We start from the raw sequence: 19,310 nt of genomic DNA on the forward strand, positions 1-19,310 counted from the left end.
GATATATTATGTAAATAAATTAACAGTTGAATAAACAGGGCATATCATCAGAAGAGACGAGAGGGTGTATAGGCTAAGGAGAAAGGAACATCCTCCCTGTTCAGGCAACGGTGACTCTGGTCTCATTTCCTTGATGGGTGGGCATACAGCGGAGGTGGGGGAATACAGGTCCCTTCCTTCCTGAAAGTACCTGTCAGTAGTTGGGGTCTTGCTCTTGGGTTGGTGGAAGTAGTTGCTGTACCCATGCAGCACAGTGCTTCCTCTAGGCATTGCCGGTATGGGGGCTTGTTCAGAGCTGCTGTACCCTAGCACCTGGACACCCCAGTGCTGTAAAAGGCTTCAGCCAGATCCCCTAGTTCCTCCGCTGTGTCCAGAGCCCTCCTCTCAGTACAAAGAAATTCACCATTCAGTGCGTGGCAGCTAGGGTGTGGTGGGCAGGGGGACCAAGCCCAGGATAACAGACAAGGTCTTTTCATAGATCCATCTCTGTGTAGCTGCCTGGGCAATTTACCCCTTGCATGCCCCCAAGCCATCTCCCACTATATCCAGGTTCCTGGTATCTAGTGTGAGTTATAACATATAGATGTTAAAAATGGGGCTCATGCGAGTCCAGGAGCGAGGGACTCATGCAGGAAGCTTGGAGACTTGTTAGGAGCTTGCGGGATTGTCCCCAAAGAAATCTTTTCTCAGAATGTGGGTGGAACCAAGGGCCAGATAGCACCTGAACTTGACTCAGTGCCAATGACTGTCTTCAGTTCAGTTTGGTTTAATTCAAGTTACATTCTCTGGATAAACACCACCTGTGTGCTAGGTGCTTGGGCTACAGATGTATTTAAAACATGGCCCTAGAGGTGCTTATTGTCTAATAATGATGGTGATGATGCTGCTGGTGGTGGTGGTGGGGGGATAACTGAAATTTGAACTCTTACTATGTACCTGTTACTGTGTATGTATTATTTCATTTAACATACAGAGGAACACTCCAGTTATTTCATCAGTTTATTAAATGGGGAAACCAAGGGTTGGAGAGATTAAGGAATTTGCCCAAGGCCATCATCAGTGGCAGAGTCAAGGCTTAATCTCAGGTCAGTGAGACCCCAGGACCCATCCTGTAACCGCCTTGCTGTCATCCCAGTCAGAGAGCACAGCCTATCCCAGGTACGGAAACACCTCAATTGCCCAGTGACAATGCTGTCATTAGACACACAGGTGCTGGCCTGGCTCCTGTTTGCTCATGAGAATAAGGCAAAGCTGAGACAATGTTCCTTGAGAAACTGTATCTGCTTGTTTGTGGGAAGGTTCGAGGGAGACCTAAAGGCTGTTTGAACATCAAGTTAACCAGATAGATTGTTAGATGTTTCATATCCATCATCTCTATTAACTCTTGCGGCATATTTTATCCCTTTCCTTGTACAGATAAGGAAACTGAAAAAGGAGAAGTTGGGTGATTTAAGATTAACCAGATTACAAATGTCCCAGCTGGGATTTGAACTCAGGCCTCTTGGTCTTACAGCCCAGGCATACTCTTTCCAGTATACCCAGCAATACCCTGGAGCAGACTAAAACCTGAGGGCATTCTTGATATAGTTAGCAATACCCATTGGGTCTCTTTGGTTGGTAAAGCATCGTGCCAGCCACAGGAGAAACACAGAATGAATCCGACATGGATCCTTTTCTGAGCCTCCAGTCCAACAGGGAGACAAAGAGGGCACGTAGATGATTCTGCTACAAGATCCAAAGAATGTGGTGCTTTAAATGGTGCCTTTGTTAGTCTGGGTGAGTCTCCTCTGTGTCTAGTGCTGTCCTTGTCACGATGGCAGGAGGCTCTGGCTTGGCCATCCCCTGATTTCGCTTCTTTCCTGATAGCTGGTTTGGCATGCCCCCTTTCACCCCCAAAAGTGCCAAGTCACCTGGTCCTCCAGCACGTTCAAGAAATCTGCATGTCAACACAGGGCCAGGAGCTTCCCAGGAAAAGAATCCAGTGGTCAGGAGAGTCTGCATTTCCAGCATGTCCCCCATCACCTTGGGCTCTGGCTGCCCTGTTACAGCACTGCCTGCTCTGTCTAGGCAGTAATGTGTCTGCTTTTTTTCCTCTCGCTTGAAATGCACTTCGACATTTTTTTTTTAACAAATAACACAATTTTCCCTTTGTGTTTCCCTTAATAAAACACAGAAATGAGAGCAAGAAAAGGAAAGTAAAAAAACATGTTCCTGTCATCTCCACTCTGTAGCGGGACGTCCTCCTCCCTCGCTCTCTGCCTCCCTCCCACCAAGCACCGGTCTCTTCCATCCCTACCCCTCTCCCCAAATCTCAGCCACGAAGATTCACGAGTCTGAGAGTCTGTTTTCTGCCACAGAAAAGGGGGGAGCACCATAGCCAGTCTGCATGTCTCACTCCCATCTTCCACTGAACGCTGCTTGACTGGAGACAGATGAGGAGCGAGAGCTTGAATGGGATCAGGGCAACTCCCACTTGAAGATGTACCTGCAGGTTAGGAGGTTCCTGCATGCCCTCCTGGGGCCCCATGGTTACACCTCCTTCACTGGCCCTTGCCTGTCCCCTAGGGATGGCAGCTTCTGGACCAGCCTGGCGGGGCTCCACTTTTCCTCCTTAAAACAGAGTACTAGACACCGTCCCTGGATCTTTTGGAATCTGCTCGAAGTTGCCAGATTCTTGATGTTTGGAACAGCTGCCTATCCCTTACCAGGAATAAATGTAAGTTTCCACACTTGAGGCCAAACACCCACTGTATGATAACTGCAATTTGGGAAGATGTGGCCTACCAGCAGCTCATGCAGTAAAGGGCTGAGAGGGTTTTGTTAATAACACATTCTGCATGAGTCAAGGGCAGCCAGTCACTGAAAATGTGAACATAACATCAGATCGTGCTCATGAGTGTTTTATGGCCAGAGAAGGGAGAGGAGGCCTGGAGCACGGACTCACTGGAAAGTTGCAACAGGTCTGGCTGCCACAATTTATGAGATAGAGACAAATGGAGCAGGTTCAGAGAAAAGGGAATGGGATGGAGGAGGCTGCTCTGCCCACATCTGCCTGGTCTTGGAACTAGGATTTGACCTTGTGAGTGGCCAGCCCGGAGCAATCAGTGGACAGAGGTGGCAGCTCTAGGGGAATGAATTTGACCACATCAGTGAAAAAAATTGGACCAGATGAGCTTGAAGGTCTCTTCCAATTCTTAAAGTCTGTTATTTGGGGAGTCTCTTCTAAAACTTGTTTTATCTTACTTTCCCAAATTCTTGGGAAAAAATACTTCTTTCTGATAAAAGGGAGAACATGGCTTATTTCTCATAAAGAGCTTCTGGATGGTGGCTCTGTGGCATCTTTTTTCATTGAAAAGGTAAAATAATGGTTTTTGAGTTTAAAACGAAAACCACAAGGCCTGATCAGCAGCGTGGTTCACAGTGGAAATATGCCTGCTCACCCATCCATGACCCTGAGTTGACTAAGGCCACAGTGAAAGGATACCGGGGTAGAGGTGGAACTCATGATCCCCAAATTCATTAGGAGAGGTAAGTCATAAATCATACACAAGAAAACTCTGAATAAACAATGTGAATCTTTATTGGTTTAGACACGTCACTTAGTCCACACATGGAGAAATTCCGCAAAGCACATGATAAGGATATACTGGTTCTATGGCACATCCCATACAAAATCAGTGTGATTCTACAAACTTTAGTCTGCGAGGGCCGTACAGACTCTGTAGGATAGCCTTGTCATTTCAGAGAGGAAATTCTGTTGCCCAGAGAGGTGAACTGATGGCCCAACTGAGTGGCAGAGCTGGGAACAAAAGTGAAGTCCTTTGATTCCTGACTTTCTCTGCTTTCACTTTTACTGTAGGGCTCCTCTGCCCCCCTCCCAATACTGTGAGTGCATCCCTCATCTATCAGTTAAGTAAATGGTACTTGGTTTTTTTGTTTTTATGGCCGCACCCATAGCGTATGAAGGTTCCGGGGTCAAGGATTGAATCCAAGCCGTAGCTATGACTTATGCCTCAGCTGCTGTGGCAGCTCTGGATCCTTTAATTCACTGTGCCGGGCCAGGGATCGAACTCTTGCCACTTCAGTGACCCAAGCTGCTGCAGTCACATTCCTAACCCACCATGCCACAGGGGGGACTCCATAAATGGTATATGTTGATCGCATATATGTGCCTGGCTCTGACCAAGGACCCTATGACTTATAATGTATCATGAAATACCTCTCCATCCTGGAGGTGCCAGCTGGGGAAAGACATTCCCTCCAAACACTTGTGTAATGTACACTAAGCAGGCTTCCTTCCAGAGGCAAGAAACACTTGAAAGAGTTGGGTCCCAGATCAGATGAGAATCTATTCACATTCAGGATATTCTCTTACAGAGAAATTCCTCCTACTAGTTAACATATTTCACAAATTCAAGACCTTCAGTGAAACCAAAGCTCTGCTGGGTATTTAAAAATATTCTTTATGATTGTGTTTGCCTAACTTCTTTCTTGTCTAACTTCTATTTCTATATTATCCTAAGAATACTTGTAACTCATATATATTTTTTCACTCCCTGCTCTATTTGGGGTGTCAGAAAGGACAAAGGGCAGGTGTCAGTGGGTACCCCACTAGCCATCGGTGCAACATCAGAGAAATCTCCCAGCCCTGCTAAGTCCCCCAAATGCATCTGAAACTATGGATAAAACTCTTTGTTTTGCCTCCCTCACAGGTTTGTTGTAAAGATCAAGCAAAACATGTATGTGAAACTGCCCTGAACAGTATAAAGCAGCAATCAAATGTAAAGCATTAAACTCTTTGCCCTTTTCCCTTGCTTCTCTAAGTGATCTTTGGTGTTTTGCTTGTGCCTGCTGTCAGAAAGTACTTAAAATGGGGTCACTGCCTCTAAGCACATTGGAGCAAGTGCTGCCAGCCCTTTTTCTTTAAAAATAAGGAAGTGGTCCTGTCCTTGGAGCAGGTAATAGAAAACGTTTGCTATGTGGCATCTCCTCTGCTCAGGTTCACCTTGCCGATGTGCACAGAAATTACAATTCACTTCTGTTCCATTCAGGAACCGAGGGACGCCCAGAGAACCCCATTGAACTGAACCTACCTGTAGCATTCAGGTGCCCTCCGTATTGTTTTCCTCACCTGTAATATTGGGGTAATAGGTCTCCACCTCACAGGGTTTTTGTAAAGATGAAATGAGTTAACTATGTAACCAAGCCTGGAACAAAATAAATGTTTGATAAGTGTTAGCCAGGGTTGTTTTGTTTGTTTGTTTGCTTGTTTGTTTATTTGAATTGAGCATGCACTTGGGCTCCGAACGGTGCTACCCTCTTGAGATACACAGAAAACTTTCTGCTCCTGCAGGGGCTACAGTTCCATTACCGGAGGCTGAGGTTAGGAAGCGTAGCGAGTTAATATTTTCCCCAGACAATTTGCTCCCCTAAGAATGCCCCCTTAGCTGACTTTCTGCACAGTATTATTCTGAGAGCCCCTCTAGTTTCTACTAGGAGTCTGATTCAAGCTCTGGCCTTGTATCCCATGGCATCTGCATATCCCATCGGTGAGCGGGTTTCGAACTGAAAAGGCGAATGGGTTCGGAGCCTAACAGAAGTTGGGAACCTGTGGGAAACCCGGGTGAAGGAGAAGGGTTTTCTGTAGCTCGGAGCCGCAGGGTCCCACAGCCACGAGTGGCAAATAGCTTCTTGGCTTTTCCCGCAGCCCGAGTGAGGTTTGCGGTGCTTTTACCTCTCGCAGTGGTGGAATAGCTGCCGGGAACCGGTGTGCCAGCGCCGCAGCCCAGGTGGCGCAGAGGGGGCGCGGGACAGCCGGCGGAGGGGTCAGCGCGCCCGGTGGTTGCAGCTACACGTGGAGGGGAGGAAAGTTTGCATGCCCGGGAGGTCGAAGCGGCTGAGGGGCGCACCCGGCGGTGGCCGTGAGGTGGGCCGCGCCGCCAGGCTGGGAAGGGAGCACCGCGGGCCCTCCACGGGACGCGCTCCCAGCCCCCTCCCTGCGCACCCCACCCCTTCCCTCTGCCGCGCAAGCAGCGCCGCGGCCCCCGTCAGAAGCGGCCGGATCCGCCCCAGCCAAGCAGGGCCCGACTCGCACCCAGGACCCTGGGCCTCCGCCTTCCCTCTAGCCTGGGAGAAGCATCCGGCCCTCCCCTCCTCCCGAGGAGCGACTCGGGCGGGCAGGACGTCCCGAGAAGGCCGCCCGCCCGCGGCCACGTCCCGGCCCGGCCCGAGCGCGCCGAGGAGCGGAGCCAGGGGCCGGCGCTCGCTCCGGCTCCCTCCCGGGCGCGCCGGAGCCGGGGGCGGCTGCTCCGGCTGCAGCCTCGAGGGCCTACGCCTCCCCCGGCCCAAGCTTCCCGCGGCTCCCGGCAACTTCATTCGTCTCCTGCCACGGGGAGCAAGCTCGCCCATCAGGTAAGGAAGGCTGCCTGTTCCTAGGCTCCAGCCCGGGCGGGCGTGTTTCTGAAAGTTGATTTGAAATGCATCCAAGAGTGAGCAGGGCCAGCCGCGGCTCCTCCCCGAGGCGACTTCGCTCCTGCAGACATTCCCGGCACCGGCCGACCGGCGGGAGGACCTCCCCGCGAGCCCCGCACGCCAGCTCCCGCGCGCCCCCAGCAGATCCCAGGGCCCTGAATCCGGGAGCTGGCGGGACGCTCTCCAGATCGTTTAGTCTGCCCCTCCGCGGTCGGGGCAGGTGAGGGACGCATCGCGGCGGGTCTAGGCGCGGGCTGTAGACCTCGTAGTTACGCGTGTCTGGGCCCGGCCCCGCGAGGGAAAGCACCCACTCTTTTTATCTCCAGCTTACCCCAGTAGCTGGGTTCCTGCAGAGGCATCCCTAGGGCCCCCATTAGTATAAGTTGGGGCGGAGTCGTTCTTGGAGTGGGAAACCTGGGGCTGGGGACCGAGTGGGAGGGTGGGGGCAGGGGAAGGAGAAGCGCAGTTGGGGGGCGGAGGCCTAAGTACTTAACGCGTTGACTTCGAGTGAAATCAGATCAGTCAGAGCAGTTCGCTGTGACTCGTTTCTCTCCTCCCATCCCACATTTCTCTTGGCTGGACTCTACCCTCTCAGCTCGTTCTGGTCATCCTGGACATTCCCTCTGTTTTTTTCCCAAGAGTGCGGCGGCTGCGGGCGCCGAGTCCCAGACGGCACCGACGCCAAAAGCGTCGTTTCCTCTCATCTACCAGGTTCTCACAGCCCGGCCCGAACATGCTGGACGGCTTGAAGATGGAGGAGAACTTCCAAAGTGCCATCGAGACGTCGGCCTCTTTTTCCTCGCTGCTGGGTGAGTGTTCAAGCCGAGCGCCTCGGGCGCACCATCTTTCTGCCTGGCCCCAGCTCTGGGACCCGGTCGGCGATAGGGGAGCTGGCGCCCCGCGTCATGCACTCAATTGAGCCCACTCCCTGTCTATCCGTCAGTCCCTGTGGGTCCTTCCTACCCTAAACTGACAAGCCGCCCCAGGCCTCAAGCGCCAGGGCACCGAAGTCCCCAAAGCCGCGAGGGGCGGGCGAGCTTGCTCTGAGGCATTTGAGTGGCAAGTGATTAAAAATACCCAGGGCTGGTTTTTAATCACAGAGCTGATCGACGTCTCATAAATGCCGCCTTCTTCTCGGAGGCTTAGGGATGAGCATACACACCCGAGGCCCAGAGCACCCAAGTTTGAGGCGGCTTCTCGCCTCCACCAACTCCAGCCCCAATCTCAGCACCGCCGAGAGGCTTTTCCGGGCCGGTGGGCAGCGCTGCGCTGGGATTAGCCCTCTCGGCAGGGCCCTCCTCTCGGCTTTAATTAACTAGAGACGGATCGCGGATTCTGCCGCTCTTTACCCCCTCTCCCCCGGTCCACCCAAATCCTTCTCAGCGACCACGGAGGAGCAGCGAGCCCAGGGCCACAATCCACACGCGAGACTAACCGAGTTGAGGCCAGAGATTCCCACTCCCTCCTCTGCCCTCGATGCTTTTCAAGTTTGGTAAATTGGTGTTTTCATTTTTTTAGCGGGAGGGTTTTCCGTTTTGTCATTTCAACCTCTAGCCCCTTTCCCTCGCTTGGAATGCTAGAGCAGAGTGAAGGCTGAGGATGAGATGGTAGGCTGGAGAAACCAGACTCAGGGAGGAATCTCCCCAGATGAAACGAAATCGTGCTCAATGCGTTCTCTTCTTGCAACCGCCCTTTGGGAAACTTCCCAACTTAGTACATCCTTGGAAGAACCAGGGGACCAGAGTTGGCCCTGACCTGTCACAGGGTGCTCGTGCACTTCTGCATTCATTGGGGCATTGCCACTGGCCCTGCGCATCCTCCCAGGCCCACCTCCACTCCCTGCACCTGGGAGGTGACCCTGGACATTGAGACAGGGCAGAAAAAGTAGAGACTATTTTAAAGATCTCGCTGCTTCTAGCCCTCCGCGCCTGCAACCCCAACGTGACCAGCCCACTCCTGAGCCGGTGGCCAGGTTCCCTAAGGGGAAAGCAACTGGAGTGTATCAGGGAAACTGGGAAGGGTCAGGCCCTTTGGGACACCATGCGCAAAGGTATTGTTATAGAAGGACAAGGTCTTCTTTAAATAGATGTGAAATGTGATGACAAAGGCGGCAGAGCATCCCACCACCCTAAAAAAAAGTGTCCCCTGTCCCACTCCCAGAAACTAAAGGAACAAATCTGACACAAGTGCAAAGGGAAGGACAGAAAGGATTCCCTTTTTAGCAGAGTTGGTTTGAGTGTTTGGGTTCGGTTTCACCCTGACGCGTGGCTGCTGAGCTTGCCTGATTCCCGGAATCCTGGCCAGACTCTCCCCGGCATTTCTGAGTCCTGCTTCTCCCCGACCCCTTTTTTTTTTCTTCTCTCCATTTTGATGCTTCTTAATTATGGAAAACAAACAAACAAACAAACAAAAAACAACAAACCTGTTTGCAATCTGCCCCTGGCCGGCAGTTTGGGATTCATTGATTTGAGCAACACTGTGTTTGTCCAGGGCGAGACTGTATTTTCTGTTTGCATGGGACTTTTTAGGGAGCAAAAAAAAAAAAAAACCAAAAAACAAATTAGTTTTTCCTCAAAAAAAAAAAAGAGCAGAATTATCTTTTAGCAAAAGACGAAACCAAACGAAAAAAGAAAATTCTTTTTACACACTCAGTTTTAATAACAGACAATAAAGACATGCATAGTGAATGATTTCATGATTAGGTTATAAACCTGGGAGTGATAATTTATTCCTAGGTTAATTTTACTAGATGTGCGCACGTTTGCGCGCATACCTGGGTAGGTCTGATAATTAAAGGCCACTTATTGATTTCTACCGCCTCCCCTAGTAGAATTTAAACCTTCTCACATAGTCCGTGTTTATCAGAAACGCCATTTGGTTTGGTTTTCCTCTGCTCTCCAAATGTCGGCTTGATTGTTGAGCAGGGGCCTTCCCCGGGTGAGGGGCGCGGGAGAAATCCGTGGGTATGGAGTGATCCATAGTGGGTCCGGGCTGGGTTTCGCCGGGATGCTGGGCCGGCGCCGCTCACCGGCCAACGTCTGTTGCTGCTATAGGCAGAGCTGTGAGCCCCAAGTCTGTCTGCGAGGGCTGTCAACGGGTCATCTCGGACAGGTTTCTGCTGCGGCTCAACGACAGCTTCTGGCATGAGCAGTGCGTTCAGTGTGCCTCCTGCAAAGAGCCCCTGGAGACCACCTGCTTCTACCGGGACAAGAAGCTCTACTGCAAGTATGACTATGAGAAGTAAGTGACCGCGCCTCGTAGCGCACCCCACACACCGCATCAGCCTGGCGGGCGCGGGAGACTTTGCCCCTCTTTACCCCCTCATTTGCTTCTGGAAGGCGCAAGATGCACACGCGTGCCTAGAGATGCAGGTGGACATTCACCCCCTCCTGTATACCCTCTGGGTAGCCGAGAACCGCGCGGTTGCGCACAACCACCGTGGAAGAAGCGCGGGAGATGGCTCCCTCTGCGGTCTGCTAGCTCAGTTTTCCCGACCTGGTCATTCCTGGAGGACACTCCTTTGTGGGCGCTCACACCCCATCCACCTAGTGTATCCCCTCCCTATTCACTGGGGTGCCCTTGGGGGCTGCCAGTGGCCCATCTCTCCTCCCGAGATCCCCCTCCACCTCACCCACCTGTCTGCGCCACCAGGGCGCTTGTGCGCAGAACTGAGGCTGTGCTGATTCCAAAGCTTGGGCCCCCGTGCTTGTTCCTCCTTGGCTTTGTCCGCGGGGATCCTGACAGATTGGGCTCAGAAAAGGCGCTGCGGACCCTCTGTGCTCCGAGGCTCACACCCGGTTTGCTTCCCCTCCACCCCCAATGTTCTCTCTCCACCCCCTTCCCGGGCTTCTCTAAAACCCTGGGGTCAGGGGCGGTAAGGCCAGAAGTTGGAGCTTGTCCTGAAGCCCAGTCTGCCATCGCCCTCCGCCTCTTCCCTAATTCCCCTCTGGGCAGGCATTTCTTTCACGAGGCAGGTTCAGTTCCTTCCCGTGGAGGTGAACTCTCTGGTGTGTTTTGAGGAGAATTAGGAGGCAGGTATTTAAGAGAGTGGATTATTTTGATTCTAGATGTTTGTAATGCAGAAAGCCTGGATGAGGCTGAGAAGTGGGTGTTTGAAGGATTTCCTGGTCCGGAGTTGCTTAGTAGAGCTAAGGAGAGGGGAGCTGCTTTTCCTGGTCAGACTGACTAATAATAGGGATGCTGACTTAACAGAGCTGTGGAGGGTATTGAAGCAAAAAAAAGGGGGGGGGCTGAATCCAAGGCCTCCGTTTTTGGTATATGCGATGAATTGCGCTTGGGGAACATTTCTGCATTTGTCACTGGTGAATAAAAAGGACAGCACTATATGGGGATAATCAAGGGAGGGTTAGTGTTCATGAAAAGCAGTTCCCATCACTTTATTAAAAACACACAGTGAAAGGAGGTGTGCAGGCAAAGCCTCAATTTAACAAAAAGCTCCAAGAAAGAATAGAAATCTCTTCTTTTCTGATTTGCTTGGGCTGTGAGGTTAACTAAAACCTGACAAAGCAATCAGATCCAGTGACCATATACACAAAAATTCTGCTGTGCACACTCCTTGGCTATAGGATACTTGAAATTTACCCCCATGTGGATAGAATCCTGGGCATTTGGTTTTGTTTTGAAAAGATAACTTTCCATTTTTTAGCACCAGAAAAGTACATGTTTGATTTTGGATGAGCTGGGCAGTTCAGAAATACAGAAAGAGGTGAAAATGTATGACCATCTCCCTAAGTGGTAATTATGGTTTAACTTTTTTTTTTTTTTTAAGAAGATATGCCTGTATCTGTTCTTGATTATTTACTGGTCTAGTGTCTGAGCAAAAAGTGCAATTTTTAGGTTATTAAGCAGATTTTTGCCCGCAAAACTTAAAGTACCACCTTTGGATAAAACTTCTGGTTGATTGCTCGTTTTTTTTCCCCCCTCTTGCTTTTCGTCTGAAGGTTTGGGGATTGTGTCGACCCAATCTTTATCTTTGTGCTTATAGATTACTGAAATGTCCACATCCTTCAGGCACAACACTAGCAAATTCAAAAGTATGAGAGCTTAGGAAGGGATTTGGGTTGTGAATTTCTATTCTGTTTGTGAAAAAAAAATCACGAATCAAAGAAGGCTTAAGGGTCAACACAGCTGTCTGGCCAGTCAAATCTTCTTTAAGGAAGTCAGGCCGTGTCAAGGGGAGAAGAAACAGTTGTTGTAAAGTACTTAACACAACAATGTCCCCTCCATTTCAGCCTCCCAGGTTTGGCTCGGTTTGGGCTTATTAGCCCACTAGGGTCAGTTCTCCCCGCACAAAGCTATTTCTGCAAAGGGAAAATTGCAGGGATCAACTTGCCAGCTGTTGGCCAGAACCAAGAAGATTTTACAGAGTACTATGAGCTGCATTGTTCAGAGAGGTGTTGATGTTACAATGAGGGTTTTTAAATGTTGATTTTTTTACATATATTTTGGAAACACAGATGTCCAAAATGGAGTTGGTGGTTTCTTTCGTGCACTGTCAGCACTTGTCTATGCCCAGTGCCTCCATTGTTTTTTTAGATTAATTTTATTCCTATTTCTCTCCTCTATCCCCTGATCCCAATCCCATTCTTTTTCCAACAAAATTGGGCTTTTATATGTTTGGTAATCTTACTGGCATTAGTCTGTGTGGTAGTTGCTGTAGGAGAGGAGGAGGGTGGTGGTGGTGTTGGTTTGTTTGTTTTAAAATTAGGCTCAAGACAAATTCCTTTATTCAACAAGCTTTTCGAGCTTCTCCAGGGAAGGCACTGGGCTAGGTGATGAATGAGAAAAAGTCTCAGAGCCTGCCTTCAGGAGACTTATAGCCTAGCACTTTTCCCATCTATGTTATCTTAACTATGGAGTATTTCTCAAACTCCTCCTCTGCTTAGATTGCAGGATTAAGTAAGTATTGAATGGGAGCTGTCTGGAATGACCAGAAATTTGTGAAAATAACTGCGCTTTTCTCATTGGACCTTTTTAAAAATTTGAGGCCAAGTCAAGGCAAGTGGAGAGAAAAATAAGATGGAAGTTAAAATGTTAGGATAATGATGGTGGTAAAGCATGTAGCACTTCATAGAAAATGAATAGTCAGGCAATGCCCTTGTTTACACAATTCATGGAGTTCAAATGCTATTTTTAGATATTAAAATAAAACAACATATAGCTAATGTACAGTCTTCAGTGAAGGCCATAAACATAATATTAACCAAGTGAGTTTATCATATTTATGTTAGACATTTGTATGTGCATTTCTGGCCATTGGGCAGGTTTGCATTTGAATTATTAGCTACCTCTTCATGGTGTCAGGCAGTCAGTTAAAAAGTGAAAATTCTACACTATCCACTAGTTGTTACACCCTCTTGATATCAAACACCAAATTTGTCTAATTTAAAAAAAAATTGAATTGTCAGTGGTACCTTAAAAACATACAGCCATTCATTTGAAGACTTCAGGGTGCTTTTTTAAATATTTGTCACATATACTGTGACACTCTTAGGAATAATTTATCTTCTTATCATCCAAAACAAAGCAATGTTTAAGGCTGGCATGTAGAAAACTGATTTATGAATGTCCAGAAATTAAGAGCTGGAGGTGACCTTTATTGTTTGTGACATGTCATCGAAGAAAAATAGCTAGCTCTGTGGGAGGGTACATGTCCAGAACTGATGAGCAGGCACCGTGTTGTATAAAACATCAGGCTGCCCTAGGTGTGAATGTTTAAACATTGGACTCACCTGTCTTTAACGTTCCTGAAAGTTAGCAGAAAAACAAAGTATTTTTCAGCCTAGGGAATTTCTACTTACGTCACTGTTGTTTCCTATGTAACTGAGTCTGCCGGGATCTGGTGAGTTTGGAGTTTTCCCTGAAGTTGTTCCTAAAAAATTCCGTAGTCGGACTTAAGTTGGAGACGGAAGAGGCTGCTGAATAACAAGAATGTGGTAATACAATAGATAATTAAGCCTCTGGAAGAGACCCCACATTTAAATCAAGTTTATATGGTTTCTTTCATGTGCCTGGTGGCTCGGTGTGTTGGGCAGGGCCCTCTCCCCTCACATACGAAGTTTATCATTATCCCTTAGATTGTTCTGGACATCCTAGGAGCAGTGTGGGATAGTATTGCTGTCATCAGGGCTGCTCTTATAACATCGTAACTCCCCACATGTCAGCAAATCACTGGCCTTGGGAAACCTTCTCTCAGAGGGTCGGTCCATGTTTTCTCCCCCCTTTTTTGGAGCAGACCAATTTTTCTTAAGAAGGGGACTCCAGTGGAGCCAAGTGCATATCCCCCACTCAGAGTTTTCCTGGTATCTTTCTTTTTGACCTGCCGATTGGCAGCCCTAAGGAAAAATGGTTGAGGTAATGAAATCTGTTAGGCTTGATAATGAACTAATACTGCATTTTATCAAGGTAGTGTAGGATGTGTGTGTAGGGAGGAGGATTAGTTTGCTCTTATTACTGTGACATTACTTGGAGTTCAGAATTGGGCATCAGTTCCTCATAAAAGAAGCCCACAGATGAAATTACAGAGGCAATTGTTAGGTTTTTTTCCTCTACTTTATCTTCTGTTGGCCCCGCTCCTGGCATAATAAAATTTAAAGAATATAAAAATCAAACACAACTAGGTAATAAATTGATGTCTGCATTAAATTGCAGGAGGGCTTAGCTTGGGATAAGCACTGTCCACAGACTGTGGCTGTGTTTGTGTAGGCTGACTTATCTCTTTTTTTTATTTAGAGGGTGATTGGAAACAGTCCTTGTTCAGAGGTGTCTTCTCTTTTTATATGTATTGGTCCCTAGACGGGACTTTCTGAATCTCAGACTTAAAATGTTGAAATCAAATTAGAGAGCAGGAGGAGATATTAATAGTATTCTGGGAATTAGATATGAACATTGCTTTCCAGAGTAGGCTTGTGGGGTTCTTTTGATCCTTAGCATAAATGGAGCACATTGCAAAAAGTTATTGGATAAATAACTTTGGTTTTTTACATACTGTAGAGTTCAAGGAATTTGTCATCTACCGGGCTAAGGAGTTGCTTTTGCTATTTAGATTTCAGTGACAAGAGCTTTTCTGATAGCTTTTTTAGTTTCATTTTTTTGTATTTATAACTTTTGTGTCACCCAAAATATGGTTACTAATTTGAGAGAGCCCTCTTTATTGTTGCTTTTTAATTCTGAGAACTTTTTGGAGTTAATGAGTAGGTACTATTTCTCTAATGAGAACAATTCTGTTCATTCAATTATCAGCTATTTATTTTTATGGTCAAAGAAATTGTGTGGGTCCTAGTGAGGAAATGGACAAGGATTTAAAATACTCATTATATTACCAGAAATTGGTTAAAGCTTCTGAGAGTAAACTCATATACAAAATGTCATTGTTGTATTATCGAGTTTGAAAAACCAACATTGAATCACATTGACTTGACTGTTCAGCATAGTTGTATAATACTGGGAATTGAGCCCTGGGGTAGAAAATGCAATTACACCTACCATGGAAAGATTTAAAAATAATTTCTGCCTTAACTACAGAAGCTTAGCTTTGCTTTAATGCTTTTCAAAAAAAATTTTTTTTTAAATATCTTTTTAATGTGAATGTTTAAATGATGGGAGTTCTTGGTAAGCCATTTATTTGCAGGGCGGGATAAGGAGGATTGGAGGCTGTCTGGGGCGGGGAGTGTGTCTCCCATATTCTGTGCAGAAGCAAAAAGATTCCTAAAAGGGAGAGCTCTGTCCTGTTGCCAGCATGCCTGAGGCTTCCCCCTAGGAATGAAGGCCCTGTAATGTTTTTCTGAAAGTTTCTTAGCGGATGTGCAGAATAGTGTTGCCAGCGGCCTTTTCAGATTCGGTTTGGGGAAATTGGTAATTTTAGGAGCAAAATGTAGAAAAGGTTCTGGAGAAAAGAGGCCTTTTTCCCCCTTGTGCCTGTTTTCTGGAACCGACGGGAAATCAGTTCACCTCACGATTTAGGTTTTCTCCTTCATCTCCTCAACGCGCGTGATGGGGGATGTTTTAATCAATTTATTACAATTAGCATTAGTTATGTCATCATTGACCATTGTCAGCCACAGCTTTGTGTCTCTTTGTCGTGTATTAAAGGAAACCCAGCCAACAGTGTTGCTGAAATGAAGCGAACACCTTCCAAATGTCAAATTGTTATTTTGGTCAAGCACAATTATCTGTCTCTATATTTTTAACCAAGATGAAATTAATAAAATTGCTATGGCCCTGGCATTAATTAGCAGGAGGCTTAGAGCTATATCAGCTAAAAAGGAGGTGTAAACACTGTAATCTTGCTGCATGTTTGTTTTCACACTCCTGAAAATAAATAAAATGAGACTTAGGACAGGGATTAAGTTTCTTTTGGCATTAGACGGCAGATGCAATTGGAATGCAGCAGAAACACTGAAGTATTAGTGAAGACATTACGGGAGGAATAAAACTGTGCCCTACATTGGTTTCCTACCTTCTGGGTTGTCTTGGTCCCATCACAAATAGCCCCATCTGGGTAGTTAAAAAAGGATTTTTAAAACCCACCCCAGTGCTGTATTTTTCAGTGATGAACCAAGGCAACCGCATCATCCGTAGAGCTTGTCACCTGGCTGCCATGCTTGGCTTAGCTAGAATTTAATGAAACCTTTGCCAGATTCCCCATTATTGCACCATAATGACATAACAACTAAAAATACAAAATGGACTGTGCTTTTCCCAGTCGGTAACCAAAGTCACATGAAAGAGTTAGGTCTCTTCCAGCCTTTCAAGATTCCAGTCGGGGGATCCTATTTTTGGATAACAGTAAATGTGTCTGGCTTTTCCAACACTCTAGGCCTCCAGTGTCTTGCTACCCTGTTAGATTTGTATTTTATCGTCTTTCCCCTCTAATGGACAAGCCCTGATAGATATCTGGCCACTGTGGATTGGACCCCCTTGGGACAGTTATACCCTGTTCATGTAGAAAATATCGTTGACATCCAGCATCACTGAGAATGGATCATCTGACTTTACATCTACCCCACCCCATTCTGCCCCCTCTCCTCACTCCCCTATGTCCTATGGAATTTTGTTAACTTGACTTTTGCAAGCATAAGATAGTGCTTAAATATTATCTCATCAACTGCCTCATTTTTTTTTCAAAGGCCAATCTTATGGACTGTTGGTCTTCATTTTTTTCACTTGGAGGAAACAATTTCATCTTTCAGATGCACAAAATAATGGGCTACCCAGTTATGGAGCAGGGCCCAGCTATAATAACTGGCGAGGGGGTGTTATGCTCAGGTTTGCATGATCCCATGACCACAGTCTTTGGGTGACCAGTTAGGGGCCCCTGAACATCTTTCTGAGTATGCCTGGCACATTTATGGATGCTGGGTTATGTTCTCCTACTATAGGTGGGTGTTTTTGAGTGAGTCAGAGAAGCATCTGTGTCGGATGTAAACCAGTAAACCAGAACAAGGCATCATGGGGTGAGAAGCCTGGCTAGCATCAACTTTTTTTGCTGCTTCTCTGGACATCACACTTCTACCCGGAAAGAACCATCTTTTCTCTCTCTTGAGCATCAGGTTCTGCTGCTGTGAGAAGGGGTCCTTGGAGCAGCCTCTTTTTCTTGCCCCATCTGGCCCCTTCAGTTACACCGTGGCCACTCCTGGACCCACAGTTCCCTTGCCTCCTCCCCACCAAGCCTCAGGAACCTTTAAAAGGATTTTTCAAAACAAAACAAAACAAAACACCCCCTCCTGAACTCCAGATTAGCCTCTTAAGCTCATTAAAGTTCCTTTAAATACCAAAATGTTGGGCTCCTGGGGACTATCCCCCAAACCATATTTTCATTCTTAACATTGTTGTCATTCACTGTGCAGCAGATTAAGGCCAGCTCCCTCTGGGCCCAGAAACGGTCCCCTCTCTCTCTGCAGGAGGGTCCCAATATGTCTTTGTTTGAGAACTCGACAGCCTGAACCTGAGTAGAAGCTAATGCCAGCTTGGCCTGGGCCCCCAGCACCAGGGTGGAGAAGGTATTGATGTCGCTGGGGACAGTTTGGGGCCCATAGAAGGGAATGGGCAGGTGAGTGAGGCAGGTGTGGCTTGTACAGTTTCTTGGAGCTCAGTAGTAACTGGACTCTATCCCAGTCATGGGGGAGAATCAGGAGTGGGTGAGATTTAAAGGATCTTCAGGAGAGTCAGAGTGGCTTTGGGATCCCTTTGGATGGGACCCCATAGAAACACCAGGGCCGAGTTTCTGTTCAGCCTCCAGAGGGGCTTGTCGCCTTCCAGAGGTGGATTTTTACAGCCACACCTGCCTTTGCTTGATGCTCTCTCATTTATGGGCCTGGCCTCCTTTCCAAAGGGCCTCTTTAATACATCGCTCCCCCCACCCAACCCCTGTCATTTCAGGCTTCCTTCCTTAAAGGGGGCTCTTGGGGAGAGCTTTTTGGTTTTGACAGTGGAACAAATCCTTTTTAACATAACCATCGAGAGTTTCCTCCCCTGCTGCTGGCTCCCCACCACCCCTTCTCCTCCTGCCCCTCCTCTTATTATCGCAGGGATTCCCACTGTGCATGCACACGGTCCCCAGGAGTCATGCGCTGTGACGGCCACCATCTTGCCAGGGGTGAGGGCCCCGATCTTCAGAGACAAAAGTGTCACCATGGTTGTGCCTTGGTGGCTGTACGCTGAAGTCAACTCTGGAAATTCAAAGGGGAAGAACATCCCAGGTGGCCCCTTCCTACATGTGTTTTTGTTTGTTTGTTTGTTTGTTTTGGCTAGAGCGTTGCTTGGTCTCTGCACTTATCTTTCCCCTGGGGTGCTCTGCCCCTGGAAGCCCTGAATTCAACCACAGCACCAGTTTTCCAACCCCATTTGCAGGCTCTCACCTCAGCCTTGCCTTCTTGGTTGTCTTATATACTGAACCCATCTTACGACCTTTTAAATTTCAAATTATGTTGTGTGCAGGCTAGAGCCTGCTCTTTGCCAGCGGTCAAAATGGGGCAGATATTATGAAATAATTGACATAGGGATATATATGATAATGTGGTGTTCTTCCAAAGGTACTTTTTAACTGGAAGGGGTTCCAATGAAAGGAAGGACTATCTGATGATATGTTTTCAGGCCCTAGAATGGGACCAGCAAAGATGGTCATTTTAGGCTGAATGCAAGTATCACTTTGTAGGACACGTCTCTGTTTGTGAAGCTGGCCCCGATGTCACGCCCACTCATTTTCTTCTGGGTTTTATCTTCTTTGTGTTCTGTTATTGGTTGGGATCTTCTGTTTTAAAAGGCCATGTCCATAGATGGAAGGGGGTTGGACAGGTGGATATGAATGGTCTGGGCACTTTACAACTCTCTCCATCCTGAAAAAATAATTGGAAACACATGTCCTACTGTCAAGAGATATCCAAGCCACAATTTCCTCATCTATACAAGGGACTAGAATAATAACAACCTTATAGGGTTATTGTAAGAGTTAAATAAGATAATGAACCTTTTGGTGAAATACAGAGAACTCTGCAGACTTGGTATTATTATTGTTGTTGTTTTTAATATGAATAGAAAAATACATATTTTTAGGAGCTGTTTACAGTAACTCAACACAGTCTAGTGGTTAAGAGCATAAACTCTGGAGCCAGAGTGTCTGGGACCAAATCCTTGTTCTGTTGCTCACTAGCTGTGTTACCTTGGGTGAAAGTCATGCTTTCTCTGTGTCTGTTTCTTCTCCCTGAAATGAAGATAATCATGGTACCAACCTCACAAACCTCCAGTTATAAGATGAGCACTGAGGCTATTATGTACAATAGGATACATATGCTTAACATTGCTGTATGTTATATATGAAT

The 19,310-nt window shown here is 47.3% G+C and overlaps 1 protein-coding gene across 2 annotated transcripts in view; it reads left to right on the forward strand.

The window, feature by feature from the left end:
* LMX1A (LIM homeobox transcription factor 1 alpha) overlaps nucleotides 3,609-19,310 on the forward strand; it is a 167,452-nt gene continuing 151,750 nt past the window's right edge. Inside the window, exons 1-3 of one of the 2 annotated variants that reach the window (XM_013988077.2) lie at nucleotides 3,609-6,411; nucleotides 7,111-7,280; nucleotides 9,525-9,711. In XM_013988077.2, the coding sequence (XP_013843531.2) occupies nucleotides 5,876-6,411; nucleotides 7,111-7,280; nucleotides 9,525-9,711 (893 nt within the window). In that variant the 5' untranslated portion in view covers nucleotides 3,609-5,875. The remainder of the gene's footprint in view (nucleotides 6,412-7,110; nucleotides 7,281-9,524; nucleotides 9,712-19,310) is intronic. The other variant, XM_013988078.2, reaches the window with a different exon arrangement.

This window comes from Sus scrofa, chromosome 4 (assembly GCF_000003025.6).
Source record: "Sus scrofa isolate TJ Tabasco breed Duroc chromosome 4, Sscrofa11.1, whole genome shotgun sequence".
In the NCBI taxonomy this organism is placed as follows: Eukaryota; Metazoa; Chordata; class Mammalia; order Artiodactyla; family Suidae; genus Sus; species Sus scrofa.